At 36.1% G+C, this 20975-nt stretch overlaps 1 protein-coding gene across 2 annotated transcripts in view; it reads left to right on the forward strand.

The window, feature by feature from the left end:
* Positions 1-20975, forward strand: part of LOC101889438 (venom dipeptidyl peptidase 4) — a 106270-nt gene that overhangs the window by 77881 nt on the left and 7414 nt on the right. The window contains exons 3-14 of one of the 2 annotated variants that reach the window (XM_059125138.1): positions 5583-5678; positions 6660-6774; positions 6937-7031; positions 12381-12508; positions 13062-13273; positions 14845-15052; positions 15737-15847; positions 15959-16082; positions 16257-16486; positions 16553-17568; positions 17635-17939; positions 18238-18550. In XM_059125138.1, coding sequence (XP_058981121.1) covers positions 5583-5678; positions 6660-6774; positions 6937-7031; positions 12381-12508; positions 13062-13273; positions 14845-15052; positions 15737-15847; positions 15959-16082; positions 16257-16486; positions 16553-17568; positions 17635-17939; positions 18238-18306 — 2709 coding nt within the window. In that variant the 3' untranslated portion in view covers positions 18307-18550. Of the gene's footprint in view, positions 1-5582; positions 5679-6659; positions 6775-6936; positions 7032-12380; positions 12509-13061; positions 13274-14844; positions 15053-15736; positions 15848-15958; positions 16083-16256; positions 16487-16552; positions 17569-17634; positions 17940-18237; positions 18551-20975 lie in introns of those variants that run through there. The other variant, XM_059125139.1, reaches the window with a different exon arrangement.

The raw sequence follows: 20975 nt of genomic DNA on the forward strand, positions 1-20975 counted from the left end.
TTTTAGCATTTGTTTTTCTGGTTCTACCCACCAGAAAAGGGAGAAGATTAAACTTTACCAGCTGTTATTTTAATCTAACAGAACGTTTTTTTTTTTGTTCTTCCTCTTTCACATGAAAAACCATCAAGAATATGGATTAGTAGAAGTGCTGGCAATCTCTTTTTTCAGCTTTGCTGTTGGGTTTTTTGTTTTGTATTCTGGCTTCAACCACAAAGTGTTTGTGGTTTTCATTTCAAATTTTAAAGTTTATTCATATTTCTGTTGTTTTATTTGTTAAAGAAACTCAATACGATTACCACAAACCACACACACACAGAGAGACACACTATCACACATAGCAGACAAAAGGCGTAAAGTTGAATTCTTTGAAAAGGAAGTCATTTAAATGAGAATACAAAATAGTTTCTTATAAAAGGTCTTTTTAAATTCGAAAATTAATTCCATTATTAAAACTAGTTTGAAAAGTTTTTTTCTAAGAAATTTAAAAATGCTTAATTAAGTTATAGAAAACTGTTGAAAAGAACTGTGGGCGAAAATGTGGGTGAAGCAATAGGAAAATAAATAAGTGGATATATCGTATTAGTGCCAATTTTACTGGAAACTTTTACAAGACACAACTTTGGAAAACAATTCTAGTAGGGTTCGAAATATGAAACAAGTTAATAAGTATTAGTCGGTTTTGCCGACAGATATATCCCCCAGGCTTGAGTTATGAGTACACACACTGTTGATCCTTTATGGGGGAGATTCCGAAGCTGTTGGCCAACATTGTTCAATTCGTAGCTGACATACAGGCTGAGATGAAAAAACCGCAACCAACTTCAGACTGCTGCCATTTTTAAGCCACTCGTCCGACAGCTGTTAAAGTTATTTCAGTGAAAGTTCATTATATTGTTTTCAAGCGTACAAAAGCATTTTGGTGAGAGTTTTCCAGAATAAAAGTTATTCGTGATGGAATTCATGCGTGATAGTGTGATTTCTTTATATTTGGCTGGAAACCCACAAGTGGCTATCTTTAGAGCACTCCAGCATTTAAATGTGAATAAATCTTTTGTGTCTCGTAACATCGCTCGTTACCGTGATACTGGTTGCGTAGCCCGACATCAAGGAAGTGGATGGAGATAAACAGCAACATCAGCAGAAATGGTTCGAAAAGTATAGAAGCGACTTGATCGAAACCCGCGTCGCAGTGGCCGAAAAAATGGCTCGTGAGCTGAACATATCGGAATATTCCATTCGGCAAATATTGAAAAAATGAGCTCAGGGTAGAGCCATTGAAATTACAAAAAAGTGCAAGAACTCCCACCGCCACAAAAAGAAAATAGACTCATAAGAGCTAAAGAGTTACTTCGCTTGGCCGAAAGTGGTGAATTGTTGAATTTGGTTCTTCCCGATGAAAAAAACATTCATTGTCCAGCAATTTGTAAACAAACAAAAATGATCGTGTATACTTGCCAAAGAGGTCAGCTGAAAATGTGCACCTTCGGTTGGCCACCAAAACTCAAGCGTCGGGATGTGTGAAATTTGAAAATAGTTGGATGCTTATTTCGCATTTCATGAGCAGATCTTGTGTAAGTAGAAATAATGGGTTATGTGAAATATAAAGGCAACCGGATGCTTATTTTGGATTTTATAATCGATTTGGTTATCAAAAACTTTGACTCTTTGTGGAATAGATACAAGAAGGAATGCTCCGATCTCTACTATCTTTATAACATATTTTGTGTTAATTGAAATATTGAGATGTGCCAAGTCTGAATGGAATTGGATCCTATTTTCGTGTTTTATGATCTTGATGGATATTGAAAATGTTGACCCTTTTGTGGGGGAGATACCAGAAGGAGTGAACCGATCTATTCCATCTTTACACCAGACCTTGGGTTAATAAAAATATTGTGGTGTGTGTACTTTGAAGACAATTCAACTCTTACATCACATTTTATAAGAGTTGTAATTATTCACAATTTTGAGCCTTTGTGGGGGACGTACTGGATGGAGTTAACCGATATTGTCCATATGTCCATATTCGCACCTGACCTAGCACTGATGCAAATATTAGGATTTGCAATATTGGAGCAAAATCGGATTATACCTGAGTGAAAATTAGGAAATTTGTGCCCTGCATTTAATGACTAACTGACTTTATTGTGGGTATTACAAAATTCTAAAACCGGACATAACCAAGAACTGTCAACTTAGATGCACAAAAACTATGAAAAATTCAAGCATCAAACGCTCTTCCAAAGTAAAATGTCGGACAAATCCTAAACGAGGACAGCGAATGACAAATTTGCAGCTCTCAGTAAAAACACATCCATTTGTGTCATCCGCAAAACTCACACAGATACATATGCCCGTGTGTGTGTCGTTGTCATTTCGTCCAATGCCGTTAACTGGCATCGTTCACATGTTCTTCGTGTTGCAAGTAAACCGATCAAGTGGCTGTGTAATGACACGGCTCAAGTGATATGATGACATCTACTCACTGTGTGAAGACAAGAACAAGGAATACAGAAAAAGACGAACAAACACTCACATACACACACACAGTCACGCATACATGTCTGTTTGTTGCAACAAAGTGCATCACAACATCATACATATGTCGGTGGGCACTCTAACCCCGCAGCAAGCTGTTCTTAGGTGTGTGTATAAGTGTGTGGCTGCAGGCAAAGGAAGACCTTGAAGGAAATTGTCATTTAAGTCCTTCATATTTTTCTACAACTGCCACTAAGCTGTGTGTCTATTTCTCTTTTTTGTTGTTGTTGGTAGTTGTTGTTATGTTTTTCCCCATTTAGAAACAAAAAATTAACAACAAAAGCAACAAGACAATGTCATTGACAAACACTACATATGAGTGGGTGGGTGAGTGAGTAGGTGAGTGAGGTACCGAATACAAGAGGCACTTTTATGCCTGAAATGCAGTTAATACATTGTCTTGCGAAATAACCAGCAATTGTTTGATATCCTTGAAAACCCAGAAAGGAAAGATAAAAGTTTCCGCTGGTAATGGCAACAAATTATGGCCATAGTGTGCTGCCTTAAAGATTGCAATAAATTTCAATGAATATTCAGTAGAAGAATATACTGCGGATTTCAGCTATCCCCCAGCTACCTTTAAACGAATCTTCATAAAATGAAAATCTTCTTTAGCTTCTTTGAAGGAAAATCCAGCAAATTTTAATTTTGTCTTTTTGACCATAATAAAAAAAAGTCTCACTAAGAAAATAAACTTTTCTCCTTCCCCATTCTGTGGGGCCATTAATAAATAAATCTCAAACAAAATCAAAAAGAATTTAAACGCTATTTAGTTTAACCATCTCCCGTCTCATTTCCACATTGCTCGAAAACTATCGTTTTAATGGAACACTTAAACTGAAGCTGAAAGTGAGTGTTGAACAACCGACATTGGTCGGCAAGTTCGCCATCATCCTCGAAAATGGTCATTAGAAAGCAAAACGTTGTCTTTGATGTGATGGCGGCTGACACAGCGCCTTGGAAGTTTTACGGCCAACGTGGGTGTGTGTGTGTGTCTGTGACGTATATGCGAAGAAGCTAAGAACAAGAGAAGAAAATTGAGCCAAGTTAGGCAACTATTAAACCACTTATTATTGGTACTCTTTGGAAAATGTGAAATTAAGTTGCAACCAATTAAAAAATGGAATGGTGGAAAAAATAATAATATTCAGTTGGAGATTTTTTGAGGGAGGAGGAAACGAAACTCCCTAGGTGAAGGTAGAAATGGATATGGAGCGAAGGGGTTATAGCTTGATTTTTTGATAATTCGTGCTAAAGAGTACTTAATACCTACCACGAGTACTCTGTATAGAGTCTGAAAGATGGTACTCTTTCTAATATAGAAATGAATGTTTAACGAATTAAAGAAAAACAGATGTATACCTCCAGCCTTGGCTTATGATTATTCTAACTGTTGACCCTTTACGGAGAGGTTCCGTAGCAGTTGGCCAATACACGACATGTAGTGTCTGACCTAAGTCTGATATAAATATTACAACGTGCCATATTTCGACTATATCGCCTACTTCCTATACTCTATATGAGATATGTGCAATCTTTTGGAAAATGTGGAAATATAGCGGACCGAAGAGAATCGTATGCTTATTTCGCTTTTTTTCAAAATCTTGAACCCTATGTGGGGGACATACCAGAAGATCCGATCTCTACCATCTTTGTAACAGATCTTATGTTGATGGAATTATTGAGATGTTAATTTCGCGTTGTATGAGCTTCATGGATATTCAAAACGTTAAACCTCTGTGGGGGGAAATACCAGAAGGAGTGAACCGATATATCCCCTCTTCACAACAGATATTGTGTTGGTAAAAATAATAGAATGTGTAAAATACAAGAGAACCCAATGTTTACTTTGGATTTTATTAACGTTTTGGCAATTCAAAACTTTGACCCTTTGTGGGGGAGGTACCAGAAGGAATGGTCCAATCTCTACTGTCTTTACAACAGATCATGTGTTGGTACAAATATTCAGATGTGAGAAGTCTAAATGGAATCGGATGTTAATTTCGCGTTTTATGAGCATCATGGGTGTTCTAAATTTCGACCTTTTGTGGGAGAGGTACTTGGTGAAGTAGACCGATCGTTTCTCTTTCTGTGGAAAAAATATTTTTGGAATATTTCGACATTTGGAGAGGTACCAGCAGAAAGAGTGGACTGATATATTCAATCTTCACTCCCGATCGTGGGTTAATCAAGATATTGAAGCTTTGTGGGTGATGTACTTGATGAAGTGGACCGATGTTGTCAATTTTTGCAAGTGGCCTAGCTCTCATGCAAATATTAGGATTTCCAAAGTTGGAGCAAAATAGGATTATCCTTTTTCTTTCTGTGCAGTAAAATATTTGGTTTGAAAATTTCAACCTTTTGTGGGGAGGTACCAGAAAGACTGGACCGATATTGCCTATCTCCGAACTCGATTTAAGTTTAATAATAATATTACGATGTTCCAAGTTTGGACCAAATCGGATACTCCCTTCGAGAGGCCAGGCAGGCCGGCGCACAAACATCGCTAGATCGACTCCAAATTTTCTGGAACGGATTTGTTCTGAAGAGACCTAGGGTCTAAAACCGTTATTTCGACTAGACCATATGGTTGGAGGTAGCCATATGGCTGGGTTATAAAAATTGATCTCCCCCGCAGGTTTCAATGATTTGGAACCCAATCGAGTATTAGCAATTAAGGGGCAGGAAACAATGAACTTCTAGGACAATTAAACATTTGCCAAACAAATATTTGAACTTTTTTTTTTATAAAATTTTACAATCTTGTTGTTGGAAATGGCCAGGCTTAATCCCATTATTCCAGTTTACAATATTTTGAAAAAAGTCAAATATTGGCATAAATATCAAATTATTATAACTAAGAGATACAAATTTCTTTCAAAAATATCTTTTCAGAAACTATGGTTTATAAACGAAAAAAAAGATAGGTTTCCTTTAAAAAAAACACTTTCTTTAATAAACTATAATGTAATCCCAAACTAAATGTCAGCTAACCCACTTTAATTTCACTTTTTTTCTTCCATTTTTTTTTTTTCGAAAAACAGCTGGTCTCCAGTAATCCAAATCAAAGGAATTGGCGTGGGATACTCATTGCACTGCTGGTCATAACAATAGTTTTAGCTTTAATTGTAACATCTGTGGTGAGTATGGCAAACATTTGTTTTTTTTTTCGGAAAGAAAACCCACATTGCAACTAAAAAAAACAACCCACACACAACCCTTTTTTTACTATCACGGAATGTCCCAACATCAAAGCAATACCAAATAATGTTCCCCCTCACACACAAACCCCCACCAACCTCAGTAAACCCCCTGAAAAAACAACTAAGAAAACAAGAATTGGAAATCGAGCAATGTTCTGGCATCCATAACTGCATGTCAATGTATGCCTGAGCATTTTGAGACAAAAGAGAGAAGAAAAAACAAGAAACGAACGTCTAATCAAAACATATAAAAAAAGAAGAAGAAAACAAAACAGAATCCTTTATTTTTGGTCGTAAACTTTATGTGTGCCTTTTTGTCTTTTTTCCTTTTTTCTTGTTGTTTCTTTGTAATGTAACTCTGTATGTTGATGTATTTGTATATATATTGTCTGTGTGTGTGTGTGCGTGCATATGTGGTGATGTTTCCGGATTTCGGTTATCCATATGTCTGTGCCTGTGTGAATGTTTTCTTTTTTTTTTTCTTCCTTCGAGTCCCATTTTCTTTCTTTTTTCCTTTCTTCTTGTGTATGTAAATCTGAAATTGGTTAAAAACAAAAACCTTGATTTCATTTGATCTTCTTTACAATACCACCACTACTGCCTCTCATTTGTTTACCCCTTTTTTTCTGGGTTCTAACTTTTTTCATTATCCTTTTCTTTACTCCGATGTGAGGCACTTATATTTTGTGTTTTTTTTGATTTCTAATTCTTTTTTCTTGGTGTCTAACTTTTTTCATCCTTCCTTCCAATTGGTCTTGTCGAAATTTGTTGGTCTATCTTCTGTGTTGTTCTTGTTCTTCTTCTTTTTTCCTGTGTGTGTTTGTTTGTTTCTTTTTGTTTGTATATCTTTGATTTGTTTTGTGTTGTTTTTGGATTACGTATAGAAAACATCATATAAAATTCTTGCTTTTATAAAAGGTACTGCTCACACCACCCGACGAGGGTCCTAGAGTCAAAGGCCAGCGTCTCAAGTTACAGGAAATCGTTGATGGCGCATTCATGCCCCAGAGATCCAATGGCACCTGGATAAATGGTAAGTGTGGCGGGTATACTTTTTTGTCAATACCGAAAGATCTCAATTTCAAACAAAAACCATAAAAAATTAACAAAAAAAGGAAAATTATTTTCTCAAGAAATCATTATTCTCTTTTTGTCTCTTGTCTTTGTTTTATTTTTTTCATTTCCCTTTTGACAGAAGAAGAATTCCTTTATCAGGATCATTGGGGACGCATTTGTCTTTTGAATGTTGCCAATCTAACAGAACGTGTCTTAATGTCAAATGTTACATTTGTAAGTTACTTTTTACTTTTTCACTTTGTACTTTGGTACTTCATTTTGCAGTTGATTATTTTGGTTTATCATTCATCTCCTTGAAGAATTCATTACCTTTTTCCAACCCAGCTTCACGGCATATTCTAACAATGCTTTTGGCGGCACATGTATGCTGTTCATACGGGCAGATATTTATCATTTTATCCCACCATCATCCATTAACTTTTCTGTTCATTGTAGATTTTTATGGCCCAAAAAAAGAAGTATTATATCCATATACATATATTTACGACTTGTTTTCTACTTTATTTGGAATTCAATTTTTTGTTATGGATATTTTATGGGACATTTAATAAATTGAAAAGTTTTTTTGTTATGAGGTTAGGGAGAAGTTTGTTTTTTGTATAAAAAGTAGAAAGTTTATTAATACTGAAAATCAAGGTCGGAATCAAAACGAGGAGGAGAGGGAGTCGTAGTACAATAATGTGTGAAACACATAAAAAAATAATAATAACAAATTTGACGACTTTATCAAATTATAAGCGAGAGATAGGGATTTATATTTTAAAATCGGATAAATAAAGTCAGTAGTCGTTGTCATAATACCATTTTCAAGGACCTCGAAATACTAATTTCTACTAAAAATCAATATCTGAACGTAATGGGACTAAACCTCCATACATCACACATGCATGGCAGGCAGTTTGACAAAGAGAATCTCTCTCTCTCTTCATATTATGCAGACAGTTAGTTCGAGTGCAACTTAACACTTATGATTCATCGATAGAATCACCCATGTAGAATCACCCGCAAACTTTATATGCCGTATGAAGGCGGTAATAAGAAAATAAGTCAAAGTTCTATAGTGGGAGATTCTCAAGGTAGAATAACATCTCCGAGATGGATTGAACTCCATCTTTCTGAAGTTCCACCTCCTTCATACGGCATAAAGATTATTTGCGGGTAATTTTACGATTACGGCTACGGAATGATATCTAACAGGCAAAATAACGGAAAGCGAACTGTGTAATTAATATTTGCTGGCATACTTGTTAGACTTTTGTGGCGAAACTAACCTGTTTTCTCAGGCTTCGGTGAATATGTAAGTGTGTAGAGACAGGATTTTGTAGAGATAAATGATAGAGATATTTAATAATTAATGGCTTTGTTCATTACTATTCCAAAATTCGGATAAAATGTTCTACTGTATCCAAAACAATAAATGATGGTACCTTCACGACTGGAAGATCTAAAAAAACTTGGTACACTTCTCTTTAACTAGAAGTCCTATCAGCAATTCTAAAAGATGATATTTTAATTCTTCCATAAAAATAACTCCAGGGCTTTCCACGAAAGACCTCTCGATTCTTCGATAAGAATAATATATTTCTATGAATGGACAAACGGGTATTTTAAGATATTCCATATCTTCTACGAAAACACCCACATGTCCTTTATGTAAGGACCTTGCAGAAGATCTCCTAAAAGAAGACCTATAAAATCTGCAGCCAGAAGATTGTTAATGTCTTTACCAAAAATAACTCTGTGGTTTTCAATTAGACCTTCCAGGTCTTCAATAAGTTGGCATCCGAAAGAAGATTTATCGAATTTGCAGAAAAGAAACTAGGTCTTCTATAAGAAGGTCTCTCCGATCTTCTATAAAAAAAACCTCCCATGTTTTCCACATGGAGAAATCGCAGGTCTTCCAGAGGGAGAAATTCTCAGATCTATGAAAATATGACTATCATGGCTACAAAAGCCTAGTCAGCTTTTATATTAGTAGACCGCTCGGGACTTCGAACCATTTTAACTAATGCGACATCTCTTCATTTTTTCCAATGACTTTGTCATCTTTGCTACTCGGAAAACATGTTGGCCCCCAATTTCGATTACCACGAACATTCCTACTGCCGAAAATTTAAAGTTTGGTTATACTTCGAATATTCGGCCAGTAGGTGGAGAGATACTCCAGTTGTGAAAATCAGAAAAAAATTAAAATTTCTCCAAAGTAATTGTTTTCAGAACTCATATTTTTCGAATTTTTCTCCGGAGTGAAAAATACTTGCGAGAGGAAAGTTTACTCTCTCACTCTTTTGTTTGAAGTGAGAGCGCCCGCAAGTGATATACTTCGAAAAAAAGAGTGGGAGACAAAATGGTCGAAATAGAGTTAGTGTTGCATTTAAGATTGAAATCTGGCTCAAAAATTTTTTGCTGATTTCTGTGTTCGTGTATGGAAATTTAGTTTTTTACTTTTTTACTCCGAAATCGTTTTGACAGAGTGTAAGGAAAATGCCCTTTCGCAAAAAACAAAAACAACAGGATAAAAACTTAAAGAGTACTCGGCAAGAGTAGAATCTGCTCGATTCGTTCAAATTTAAATATCTCTCGAAAACGAGTAAACCGTACTAGGTCTTAATGAATGGCATAGAGCAAGGAGTATAATCCATTTTTTACTCGAAGGAGTAGTGCTGCTCGGATTTGAGCAAGCAAGAAAGCCACTCAAGCATTTCGGTTTTTTTGATTGTTTTTAAACTCTCTAAATTAATTACAATTTACCTGTAATGTACCTAGTGCAAAAGATATATTGCTGTCGTATTTACGTCATAGATAAAATTTTTTTAAGATAAATTTCTCAGTCAGCAAAATAGTGATAAGATATCTCTCCTTGATATTTTCTGTAGTCCTATATAAATGTTTTGGGACAAACATGTAAAAATAGAGAGTCAACAATATATTTAGTTTTAACCATCTTTTTCAAACTTTTTAAGAATCTTTATCATCGATACCCAGTATGAAATACCTAAGTATTTTCTTCAAACTTTTATTATACACATATATAATCTTGAGATGACATCAATATTTCAAATTTCTTCCTTAAAGTTTGTAAATAAATATTTGAATATTTGTTCCGCATCCCCTGTGTACCCATTTAGATACACATATACATTTTTTTTTTTCAATTTAACTTTTTAGTTTGTGTTGTTAAAGTTGTCATTTTTATTAGTACACAAAAATAAATTTATTTACACACACACAGTCACTCAAACGACATCGTTAACATCCTTTTTTGCTACTTGGTAATCGACCATTAAAATATGATAGCATCCTTTATCAACTCAATGTAATGGTTGGAGGAGTGAAAAGGGGGGTCTGAAAAATAAATACGAAATGATATCATTGCCAATGGCAATGCCAATGATACTGAAATTCTGAGAAATGTAATATTGAAAACTCGAGTAGGTAGGTAAATCATTAAATCAAAATAATAATGATATGAAAAGCAAAATACACAAACTCAAAGGGAACTTTGAAAAATTATCAATTTCGCCAAACTAATAAAAACGGGATTCAAAAAGCAATTTCAAACAATAAATGGAATGTAAATAACTAATTGCGAATACATATTTCTGTGATATTATTAATTCCCCTTTACAAAACCTAGTTTTTCTTTTTATACTCATTTTTAAATTTGTATAAGATCAGAAATTCGAAAAGCTTTTCATTATTCGAGCAAGCTTATAATCTTCAGTTGTAAATTTGGTATTTTTAAACCCTCAGCCGTATGGCTTGAGAAGGTGCGCACAATAACTCCCAAAGGGATTTTCTGATTTAGTCGAAACTTGCTACATCGGAATATTATAATCAAACTTAGATCGAATTCGGAGATGGGTAAAATCGGTCCATTACTTGTGGTACCTCCCCCATAAAAGGTCGAAATTTTCAAAGGTCAAAATTTTATTGCACAGAAAGAGAAGACTTAATCCAATTTTGCCCTAGCTTTGCAATTCCTAGTATTTGCATCAGTTCTAGGTCAGGTGCGAAAATGGACAATATCGGTCTACTCCATCCAGTACCTCCCCGACAAAGGGTCAACATTTTGAATAATTATAACTCTTATAAAATGTGATGTAAGAGTCCGATTGTCCTCAAATTTCACGCATCACAATATTTTTATTAACCCAAGGTCTGGTGGAAAGATGGAATATATCGGTCCACCCCTTCTGGTATCTCCCCCACAAAGGGTCAACATTTTAAATATCCAGGAAACTCATAAAACGCGAAATTAACATCCGATCCCATCTAGACTTGGCACATCTCAGTATTTCCATCAACAGAAGATCTGTTATAAAGATGGTAGAGATCGGACGATTTCTTCTGGTACCTCCGCCACAAAGGGTAAAAAATTTGAATAGCCAAAACGATTATAAAATTCGAAATAAGCATCCGGTTCTATTCAAATTTCACACATTCTGTTATTTCTACTAACACAGGATATTCTATGAAGATGGGATAAATCGGCGCACTCCTTCTAGTACCTCCCCCACAATGGGTTCTAAATTTAAAAAAAAATGGTTCATAAAACTTCTTATTGTCTTCGAATTTCACACAACCAGAAATCTGATACTATTATGGAATTTGTCGGAATTTATTATTTCGCATAAAATTGGATATAACTTTTTGATTTTCTTGTAACTTTACCCATTTCAATAGTTTTATCTGAAAGCATGAAAATGGAATACTTCGGTCCACTATATCTGGTTCCAACACACATTTTAACATTCTCTAAGAATGAAAGAAGTAGTCCAAACCTGGTACGTCGCAATATATCTATCATATTTATTCAGGTGCGATACGAAATGGACAGTTTTAGCCCTTTCCTTCGGAACCTACTCAATAGAGAGTCAACAATTTAAATAATCATAACCGAAGTCAAAATATATTAAATTAATCTAACATTGGCTGAGGGTATACATCTGTCGACAAAACAGACTTATAATTTTAAATTGTTTTATTTCATTTAGTTTTCCATGGTTAAAACCCCATCCTTCAAGACATTAACTTATATTCAATACACAGACTTGAAATCATGAAAAAATTAAGATACATATGAGTTCTTAGGAAATTAAAATTTCACCAAAACTTCAAAGAAGCAAATAATTATCTTTCAAATCTTGTAATCTCCCTGTAATGAATTCATGATGTCATGTAATTATCCTCCCCATTGTTGTTTGAATTGTTTCGGGTTAAATTATCCCCAACCTTCGAAACATTAGCATAAATTAGGCGAACACATGCCGCGTTCATCCCACAATTTTGTTATTAATTTTTACTGTAGTTTTCCGCCTTTAACATACCTTCTTTCTTTCCTCATTATCTGCTTCTTCTTCTCCATTATGTACTAATCATTAATATTGTATTTGTTTTCGAACATCTGACTGGCTTGTCTTTTTTTTTGATAGCTATGAAAGCCTTTCTAAGAAAAATTATTTATTCCTAATTATGCCGCATTGTGGTTCCCCATGTCTATCCGCCATTCTAATTCTCTTTGTGTTTTTTTTTTTTTTTTTGTTCTCCATCCGTTCATAGAAAACTTTAGCGCCGTACTCTTTTAGCATTTCGGCGGATAAACGATATTTGATGGTGTCGCAAAATGTTATCAAATTGTTCCGCCACTCATTTTTGGCTCAATACACACTGTTTGACATTCAAACGAGGTGAGTAACGACAACAATTACAAAAACAACAAGGAATTGAAATGAAGTGACAAGGCAGTTAATTTAATTAAACGAGGATTGAATGATGATGATGGCGATGACGGCGATGATGCTGCAAACCTTCCTTGTTAATGATGAGACTGATGATGATGGTGCTCGTCATCCTCATAATCAGTCTCATCCTCATCCATCTGCTCTGGTTTGGAAGCTATTGATGCCACATCACATTAATATTTGTTACAGTTTGTCACTGTGAAGAAAACTTTCAACTTTTCATGGCATAATGTGAGCTGGCACACAACCTGCCAGCATTTATTCTATGGCCAAAGAGCTGAACCGCCAACTTAACTACCTTTTGACTTTATTATGCAATTTCACACCTGGCAAAATCTCGAAAGACTCTGCCCCATAACCCAGACACTGCTCTCAATTTATTTTCCGTTCTATTTGTGTTTTAATGCCTTCTCATGCTGCTGCTGCTGCTACCACCTTCCAAATGCTGTTCCCGTTTTCACACAACACTCAACAACAACGACAACCATAACAACACCAGTGAAAGTCTCAAATTGAAAATCGATGGCAGTGACGATGAATGGCCCTATTTGCACTTCGCTCGCTTCACGCCCCACAACAATGCCATCGTTTTAGTTTACAATTACGACATTTACTACTGCCAGGGGGCGCGGTCGCAATTTGTGCATCGCATCACTCGCGATGCCATACCGGGTGTAGTCTTCAACGGCATACCCGACTGGTTGTATGAAGGTAAGTTGAAAAATAATGTGGTTTACTCAGACTGACTGACTGTCCGCCCTGTCCGTCTGTCTATCTACCATGGCAGACTGATGACTGCAACTGTAATAATGCAACGTTGCCAGCGCAGGTGGATGACAGTTGTCTCTTAAGAAAATTGATTTCAAATTGAATTTCCTGTTTATGGGTCTGTGTGAGTGTGCCTTCCATACAAGTTTCAAATTCTATTAGCCATCTAAAATGGAATACAAATAAAAGTTTGAATGTAGTAAAAGAAAAAAGTAACCTTTCTTCTTCCACATCAGCTACGTAATTCATAATTGGGTAGGGGATATATTTAAATTGTCATTCAGTTCGACAAATGTCGAAATAGGAAAATTCGATTTCAATATTTTAGTGGCAAATTTTTGAACAAACAAGGATCTTGCAGTTTTTAAGAAATAAAGAAGTTCAATACAGCGATCAATTTTAAACCCGATTAACTTATACGTTATGGTCTGTAAGTAGCCATAACATCCACAGTTGATATCCGACAATCCACAAATTATAGACTTATCCGAAAATTAACTTCTGAACCTCCTCTGAACTCCTTTGCACATAGCAACGAACTACCTCGCCTTATTCTTACATTTTTGATCAGCAAGAAATTTTACAACTAGTTAATCCTTTTGAAGTCAAGAAAAAACCCTCAATATTTTAGATAAATCTTCGATATTTTGGGCTGAAATTTACATTACTTCGTTAGTGTTTGGTAGATCTTCCGCGTTTTGATGATTTCGCTGAAGTTGAGCATTCTGCAGCCACAGGCTTCTCTTCATTATCTTCTGGGGAGGAGTTGGGAGAATTAGACTCAATTTTGAGATCTTCTCGACCGAACTATTTCCCTCACCTCCCTTTGGAATTTTACACGTTATGTTTAAAATCGGTTGGGAATGTGGACTTGGTTTTACCCCAAGCTCATTTTTCAATATTTGCCACATGGAATATTGCGATATGTTCAGCTCACGAGGCATTTTTCGGCCACAGCGACGCGGGTTTCGATCAAGGCGCTTCTTTACTTTTCGAACCATTTCTGCTGATGTTAAAAGTAATTCATTGATCAACCTTAAATCTTGTGAAGTGTAAAATTTTGGGACCCTAAAAAGTTTGATTTTTATTTTCTATTCCAATACTTCACTTCGAATTTACCGCACTCTAATTTGACGTATGCATAATGTAATCATAATTTCGAAGGGTTTATTCCAATTTTTTTTTTATCGTTACATTGCCGTTCCAAATGTTATCCCACAACAGATTTGAACATCACCAAGTTTTTTGATTTAATGGCATTTCAATATTTTGTACTGTTCTTTAAAATATACTCCATTTTGTAAGTTCCGCACTTTTCAATTGCAGTCGGTTAATTGATTTTTTTTCAAACGGCGAAGGATATGAAAGGTTTGCCCTAAACGAACCTTATTTTCCTTTCTTCTGCCTGGTGCAGGTCACAAAGGATTCGACTCTGACCAACTTGTTTCCCCAAAATTGATTAACCTACACTAATAATGTTTCTTCTTTTATTTTCTTTCCCTTTCGTTTTGCAGAAGAAATCCTAAATACCAATAATGCAATTTGGCTATCACACGATGGCCATATGATGTTGTACGGCTCGTTCAATGATTCCCTGGTACAAGAACAACATTTCGCCTGGTATGGCACCACCAGCAGTAATGGTCGAAGTCCATCGGCCACCTCTTCAGGTGCTGGCAGTCATCCAAATGCTAATTTATATCCGGAAATACGTTCATTGCGGTAAGTATGCGAAGGGTTCTCAAGAGAGACAGTGGGGAAGATGGGGATGGTAGGGTGGACTTACATGTGCTCCACAGCTGCCATAGCTTGTAAGGAAGTTCATTAAATATTCATTAAGCCATGCTTTTGTTGTTGTTGTAACCGAACAACAGGATGTACAAGCTTTCAATAAAAGATAACAAATGTAATAGATAATTTATTAAAATCGAATGGCAAAAGCATATGGAGACCAAGGTTGTAATGAATGGATTAAGGTAGTTGCAAAGAAATGTAGTAGATTTATGGAAGAAGGGAATTTAATCAACATGTAAAGAAAAAATATTTTTTTAAGAAGGCTATATTCCAATTTGTATCAATCGAAGCAATACATTTTTGCACCTTAGAGTATGGAACCTCTATATATTATGATGTTTGCTGATTAGAAATACTAAAAGAATACTCTACAAAATATTCATATCTTCCTAATTTCGTGTTTATTTAACGCTCACTCGAAAACGAGTAAAACATACTCGCTCTTATTCGAATGGCATAAAAAATAAAATATACCCGATTTGTTCCTACTCGCAGGAGTTTGTCTGAACCTGTAATAACCTCTTGTTTGCCATGTTTTTCGAAACAATCGATGGATGGATGTTGACATCCTTATTCTCAGATTTAACCAAATCATATGTATTTCCTTTCCAGATACCCCAAACCAGGAACACAAAATCCCACCATAACTTTACGCGTGGTTGATCTAAAAGATCCGGAAAAATTACACAGGGATGTTCAGCCGCCAAATGTACTTCAAAACGAGTAAGTAACCACTGACATCCGCAACAGTGATAACATAATTTTATTCCTTTTATTTTTTCTTTTCATCACCTGTTGTTTGAATGGATTATCACCACCCATTTTTCCTTTCAGAGAGTTCTATTTCACCAGCGCCAGTTGGGTTAGTGAATCGGAAATAAGCGTGGTATGGTTAAATCGACCACAAAATATTTCCGTTGTAAGCGTTTGCAAGGCTCCCATGTTTGTGTGTGTAGAGGTAAGTTTCGAAACGTTGTTTGTGGTCATTGTTTATTTAATATTAGGGACGATAAGGAGGAGGAATAATAAACTGCGTGGTCGCTGATAATAATACCAAGGTTGATTGTAAAGGCGATAATGGCAGTGGAACATTTTATGGCCAAAATATGAAATTGATTTATTTCGTTTGCAGACACATCGTGTTAGCGGCGATGGTCGTGGCTGGGTTGATACGGTCTCTGTGCCATTATTCGCTGCCGATGGCACATCCTACATCTCCATATCGCCATTGCGTGATGGCAATTCGGGATACTTCCGTCATATCGTGCATGTCCATGTGGCCAGAAAGCGTGTCTTACCGCTGACACATGGCCAATATGAGGTGAAGCAACTGCTGCACTGGGATCAAGTTAACAACTGGATGTTAGTATTTTGGCCACAGATCAGCAATTATCAGCAATCACTTAATTCATTAATTTCCTTCTGTAGATATTTCCTTGGAGTACCCGAAAGATTACCCTCCCAACAACATTTGTATAGAGTGTTGGCATTGCCACCGCGACATGGCTCTGCCTTGCATGCTCCCGAATGTATAACCTGTCCGACACCCAAGAATGCCGACGGTTCCTATAATTATGAGGCCCACACAAAACCACCACCAAAATTGGTTACAGCCTGGGATGATGACTGGGAAAATTCCGAAGAAACTCCGGCAGTGGCTAGCCCAGCCTTGCCGTTGGAACAAAAACATCCCAAAGCGGCCAAAATTGCCGAGGCGGCCAGTGAGTGTTTGTATCACAATGCCAAATTTCCACCCAGTTATCAGGCGAAATTTGTGCTAATCGATTGTTTGGGTCCTGTGGTGCCCACTTCCAGCATTTACATCTTAAATTCAGGCACAACAGAACATCAAAACACCAACAACAATAATGGTCAGAACAATGGAAACGCCAAACCACGCCTGCCCTTAGAACTGTTGGTGACAATACAAAACAATACCCGTCTAAAGGAGAAAATGGCGCGCACAGCCATGCCACAAGTCAAAACATTCCCCGTCATGATCTCGGGAGGCTATCATGCCCAAGTAAGACTTTACTTGCCACCGGTTCTGCGGGAAGATGAAATCACCAAATATCCTACAATTCTGCATGTCTATTCGGGGCCCGGTACCCAGTTGGTGACAGATAAATGGCATGTGGACTGGAATACCTACTTGGCGGGTAACAAAGATTACATTGTCATTGAAATTGATGGACGAGGTTCATCGGGGCAGGGTTATCAGTTGCTGCACGAGGTCTACAAGAGATTGGGTACCGTTGAGGTGTCCGATCAATTGGAGGTCAGTGAATATCTGAGGGATAATTTGCACTTCATTGATGGTCGGCGCATGGGTGTTTGGGGTTGGAGTTATGGCGGCTATACTGCGGCCTTGGCTCTGGCGGGTACTCAATCCATTTTCCAGTGTGGCATTAGTGTTAGTCCGGTTACCAATTGGAAGTTATATGGTAAGGGGATATTTTTTTGAAAATCTAGAATATGTTTGTAAATTTCCCCCCAAATCCTTTCCACAGATTCCACATATGCCGAACGGTATTTAAGTTTTCCCAATGTTACCGACAACTACAAGGGCTATGAAGAAGGTGATCTCTCAAAATATGTAGACAATTTGCGGGACAAACAATTCCTTTTGATTCACGGCACAGCCGATGACAATGTTCATGTGCAACAATCCATGGTCCTGGCTCGGGCCCTGACCAACAAAGGTGTCCTCTACAAACAGCAAATTTATCCCGACGAAGGCCATCAACTGTCGGGTGTCAAGCGACATCTGTATCGTTCCATGACTGCTTTCTATGAGGAATGTTTTAAGAAATTGGTAAGTTAATGGCTTTGATTTGCTTGCAATTGGTATTTTGGAACACCACCTAATTTGTTCTCAACTATTCGGCTCTTTCTATATATTCTGTATATTATTCCAACATTTTTTTGATATTCAATCTTTCATATCTTCTTTCACCTAACACTTTTCAAAAAAACAACACCAACAACAACTTCTTCTACTATTAACACTTTTTAACAACACTTTGACAATCACCGCCACTACCACTCTGTAACACCAACAAATCACCATCAACACCACCACCACCACCGGATCATCATTAATCCTCCTATAGCTTGATCAGCAGCAGGCTAATCAAACCGATTACTCGGATTTCTTGGACTTTCATAGCTTTTATACATAAATTAATGTTCGTAAACGTAACGTAACGTAACCTAGATGTAACGTAACGTTCCCGTCAAAGAGCACCAAACCCTTATGTACAGTTTCTAACCGAACAAACCAAAAATATAAAAAAAAAACAACTCACAATACCACCTACCTATCTACCTATCTCTACCTACCTACCGAACTTAATAAAAAAAATAAAATAATGCATCCACTGTGTATACAACAACGTGACCACTACAACCACCAACATCACGACCACCACCAACAAAAAAAAGGTATCCCAACCAATACCATCAATACAATTGTGTATAGCAAATTAAATAAAATTATTATTTTTATTCTTTTTGAAAACAAAAAAAATCAAAAAAGCTTTAAGGAAGAAAATGTGCATTGATGTTGTTGTTTGCTCTAACATTAACGTACGTTTTTTTGTATGTCTGTCTGAGTGTGTCTGTGTGTGTTCATATTTTCTTCTTTTTATTTTATTTAATTTTTTGTTCAAATTTAAATGTTTTAGGTGTTATTTTTTATGAATATACACCTTGTGTGTAATTGTATGTGTGGCTTATTTTAAAAAGGGGTTGATCCTTAGAAGCGGGCTTTCAAATATTTCGATTGAGAATAATTGTTTTTTTATAAGATGTCGTGTTCATCCTTTAACTAAATTTTAAGAAAATCTGTACAAACATTCACGGTCTATCTAAATGTCTCTGGAGCGTAATAAAATACTACCAAGGGAATTTGACAGTACAAGCTAATTCGGCTGGAATTGTGTGCTAGTAACAGAAAAGGGGAACTTTTCTAGTGGCGATTTTCCGTAGCGAAAAGATTTCAGATGCAATTTCTAACAAATTAGCTGTAAAGTTTTGTTTCGGGTTCCCAGCTAGTAGGTTTCTCATCACTGAAAAAAATGAATTTTATTCATTTAGATCCACCACAAGCGCCATACACAGAAATGCATTTCCAAACCCCTTTTGGGAGGGGCCCAACTAGCAAAAAAGTAACTTTTTTCATTGACATTTCGGAGTAGACCTGGTCCTCTTCACTGTGTATGTCCCTGGTTCACCATCAATATAGCTCTTATTTAACGCTATACCTTGATTTCAGCCGACATAGAGTTTTCTCATTGGATTGAATTATGTCTTGCAATTTCTGTGAAACACTATTTGATCTAGCACTAAATGGGGCCTCCTTATCTTTTGTGTTTTTAAGGTTACAGGCACAATATCCAACTGAATTTAAAACAAACAATTTTGTTCGGGTTCAGGTTTTTAATGAAATTATCAACTGAATATGTGAATAGATCCACTATCCCAAAAATATTCAATGATTGCACAGGTTTTTAAATACCGTCAATGTGACAATTTCTCCAGATTTGAGAGATTTTTAAAGCTTTAGCAATATATTCCAACAGATTTGGATATAATTTAAGTTTCCTTATGTCAGGGGGCTGCTTCTACTGGCTTCTAGTTTAAAGATGCCTGGAAGCTTTGGCGGGACTCCAAATTGACGAATTTTTTTACATGGATTTACAAAAATTTACAAAACTTAAATTTAATTTAATATTTCAAGGATCTTATAGTCCACGAATATTAATGGAGTAATTTCAGAAAATTTCCAAAAACTAAATTTCTCAAGGTTTTTTTTTCAAATTATAAATAGAATTTTTTGATTTTGGGCCTGTCAGAGATGATACATATTAAGAAAATTACTATTGCCATGAGTTTACGATCACTGCGTCCCACCACAAATAGACTGATCTTTGCTACTATTCCTCTGACTCGCCCTAAACTCCTCAACAGGTTCTTTCCAAAAAAATAATTCTTTGGTTCCCTCTGAAATTAGATCTCTTAAAACTTTCGCTTGGCTTGGGTGAAACTATACAAGTAAAAAGACATTAAGTTCGGCCGAACTTCTAATATCCTCCACCATTGAGTAAAGAAAACATTTGTCTGCAAAAGTATCTGGATTCAAACGTGTTCCACTTTAAACTACAAACTTCAGTAAAATCGGTAGTATAATGGTTGGAGCCGTTACATGGGTGCCATACTAAAACGGAATCCTACATAAATAATTTTATACTACGACGATTGTAATCTCTTGCGAGTCTTAAATATCAAATTTTACATAATTTCGTGGGTAAATGTGACTAGGATGACTAAGACCAATATTGACAATATTCTGCTAGCTCCGAACTACAAATCCGTTGGAAAACGCGGTTAAAACCATCAACATACCGAATGTCGGGAGGTACCGTTTTATGAAGGCTATACGAAAACGTGGAAACTATATAACCAATGTTCTGTCACCTAAGCTGGAACCCATAACGAATTAAAAATATTAATTTCGAGACAAAATCTTGAAAAAATCATCAAAATACCGAATATCGGAAGGTACTGTTATACGGGGGCTATACGAAATCGGGGACTTATATGTACAATATTCCGCCACTATAGCTAGAACCCATAACGATCTGCAAATACCAATTTTTAGACAAATTGATGGAAATATGTGGCTAAAACTATTAAAATACAGAATAACGAGAAGTACCGTTATATGGGGGCTATCCAAAAATGTGGACCGATATATCTCATTTTCAATACCAACCATCCTTAAACAAAGCAAAAATTTTAAAAAGCTCTAAATTTTAAAACTCTACATTAAATAATGAGAGCTGTATTG

Source organism: Musca domestica, unplaced genomic scaffold (assembly GCF_030504385.1).
Source record: "Musca domestica strain aabys unplaced genomic scaffold, Musca_domestica.polishedcontigs.V.1.1 32, whole genome shotgun sequence".
Lineage (NCBI taxonomy): Eukaryota > Metazoa > Arthropoda > Insecta > Diptera > Muscidae > Musca > Musca domestica.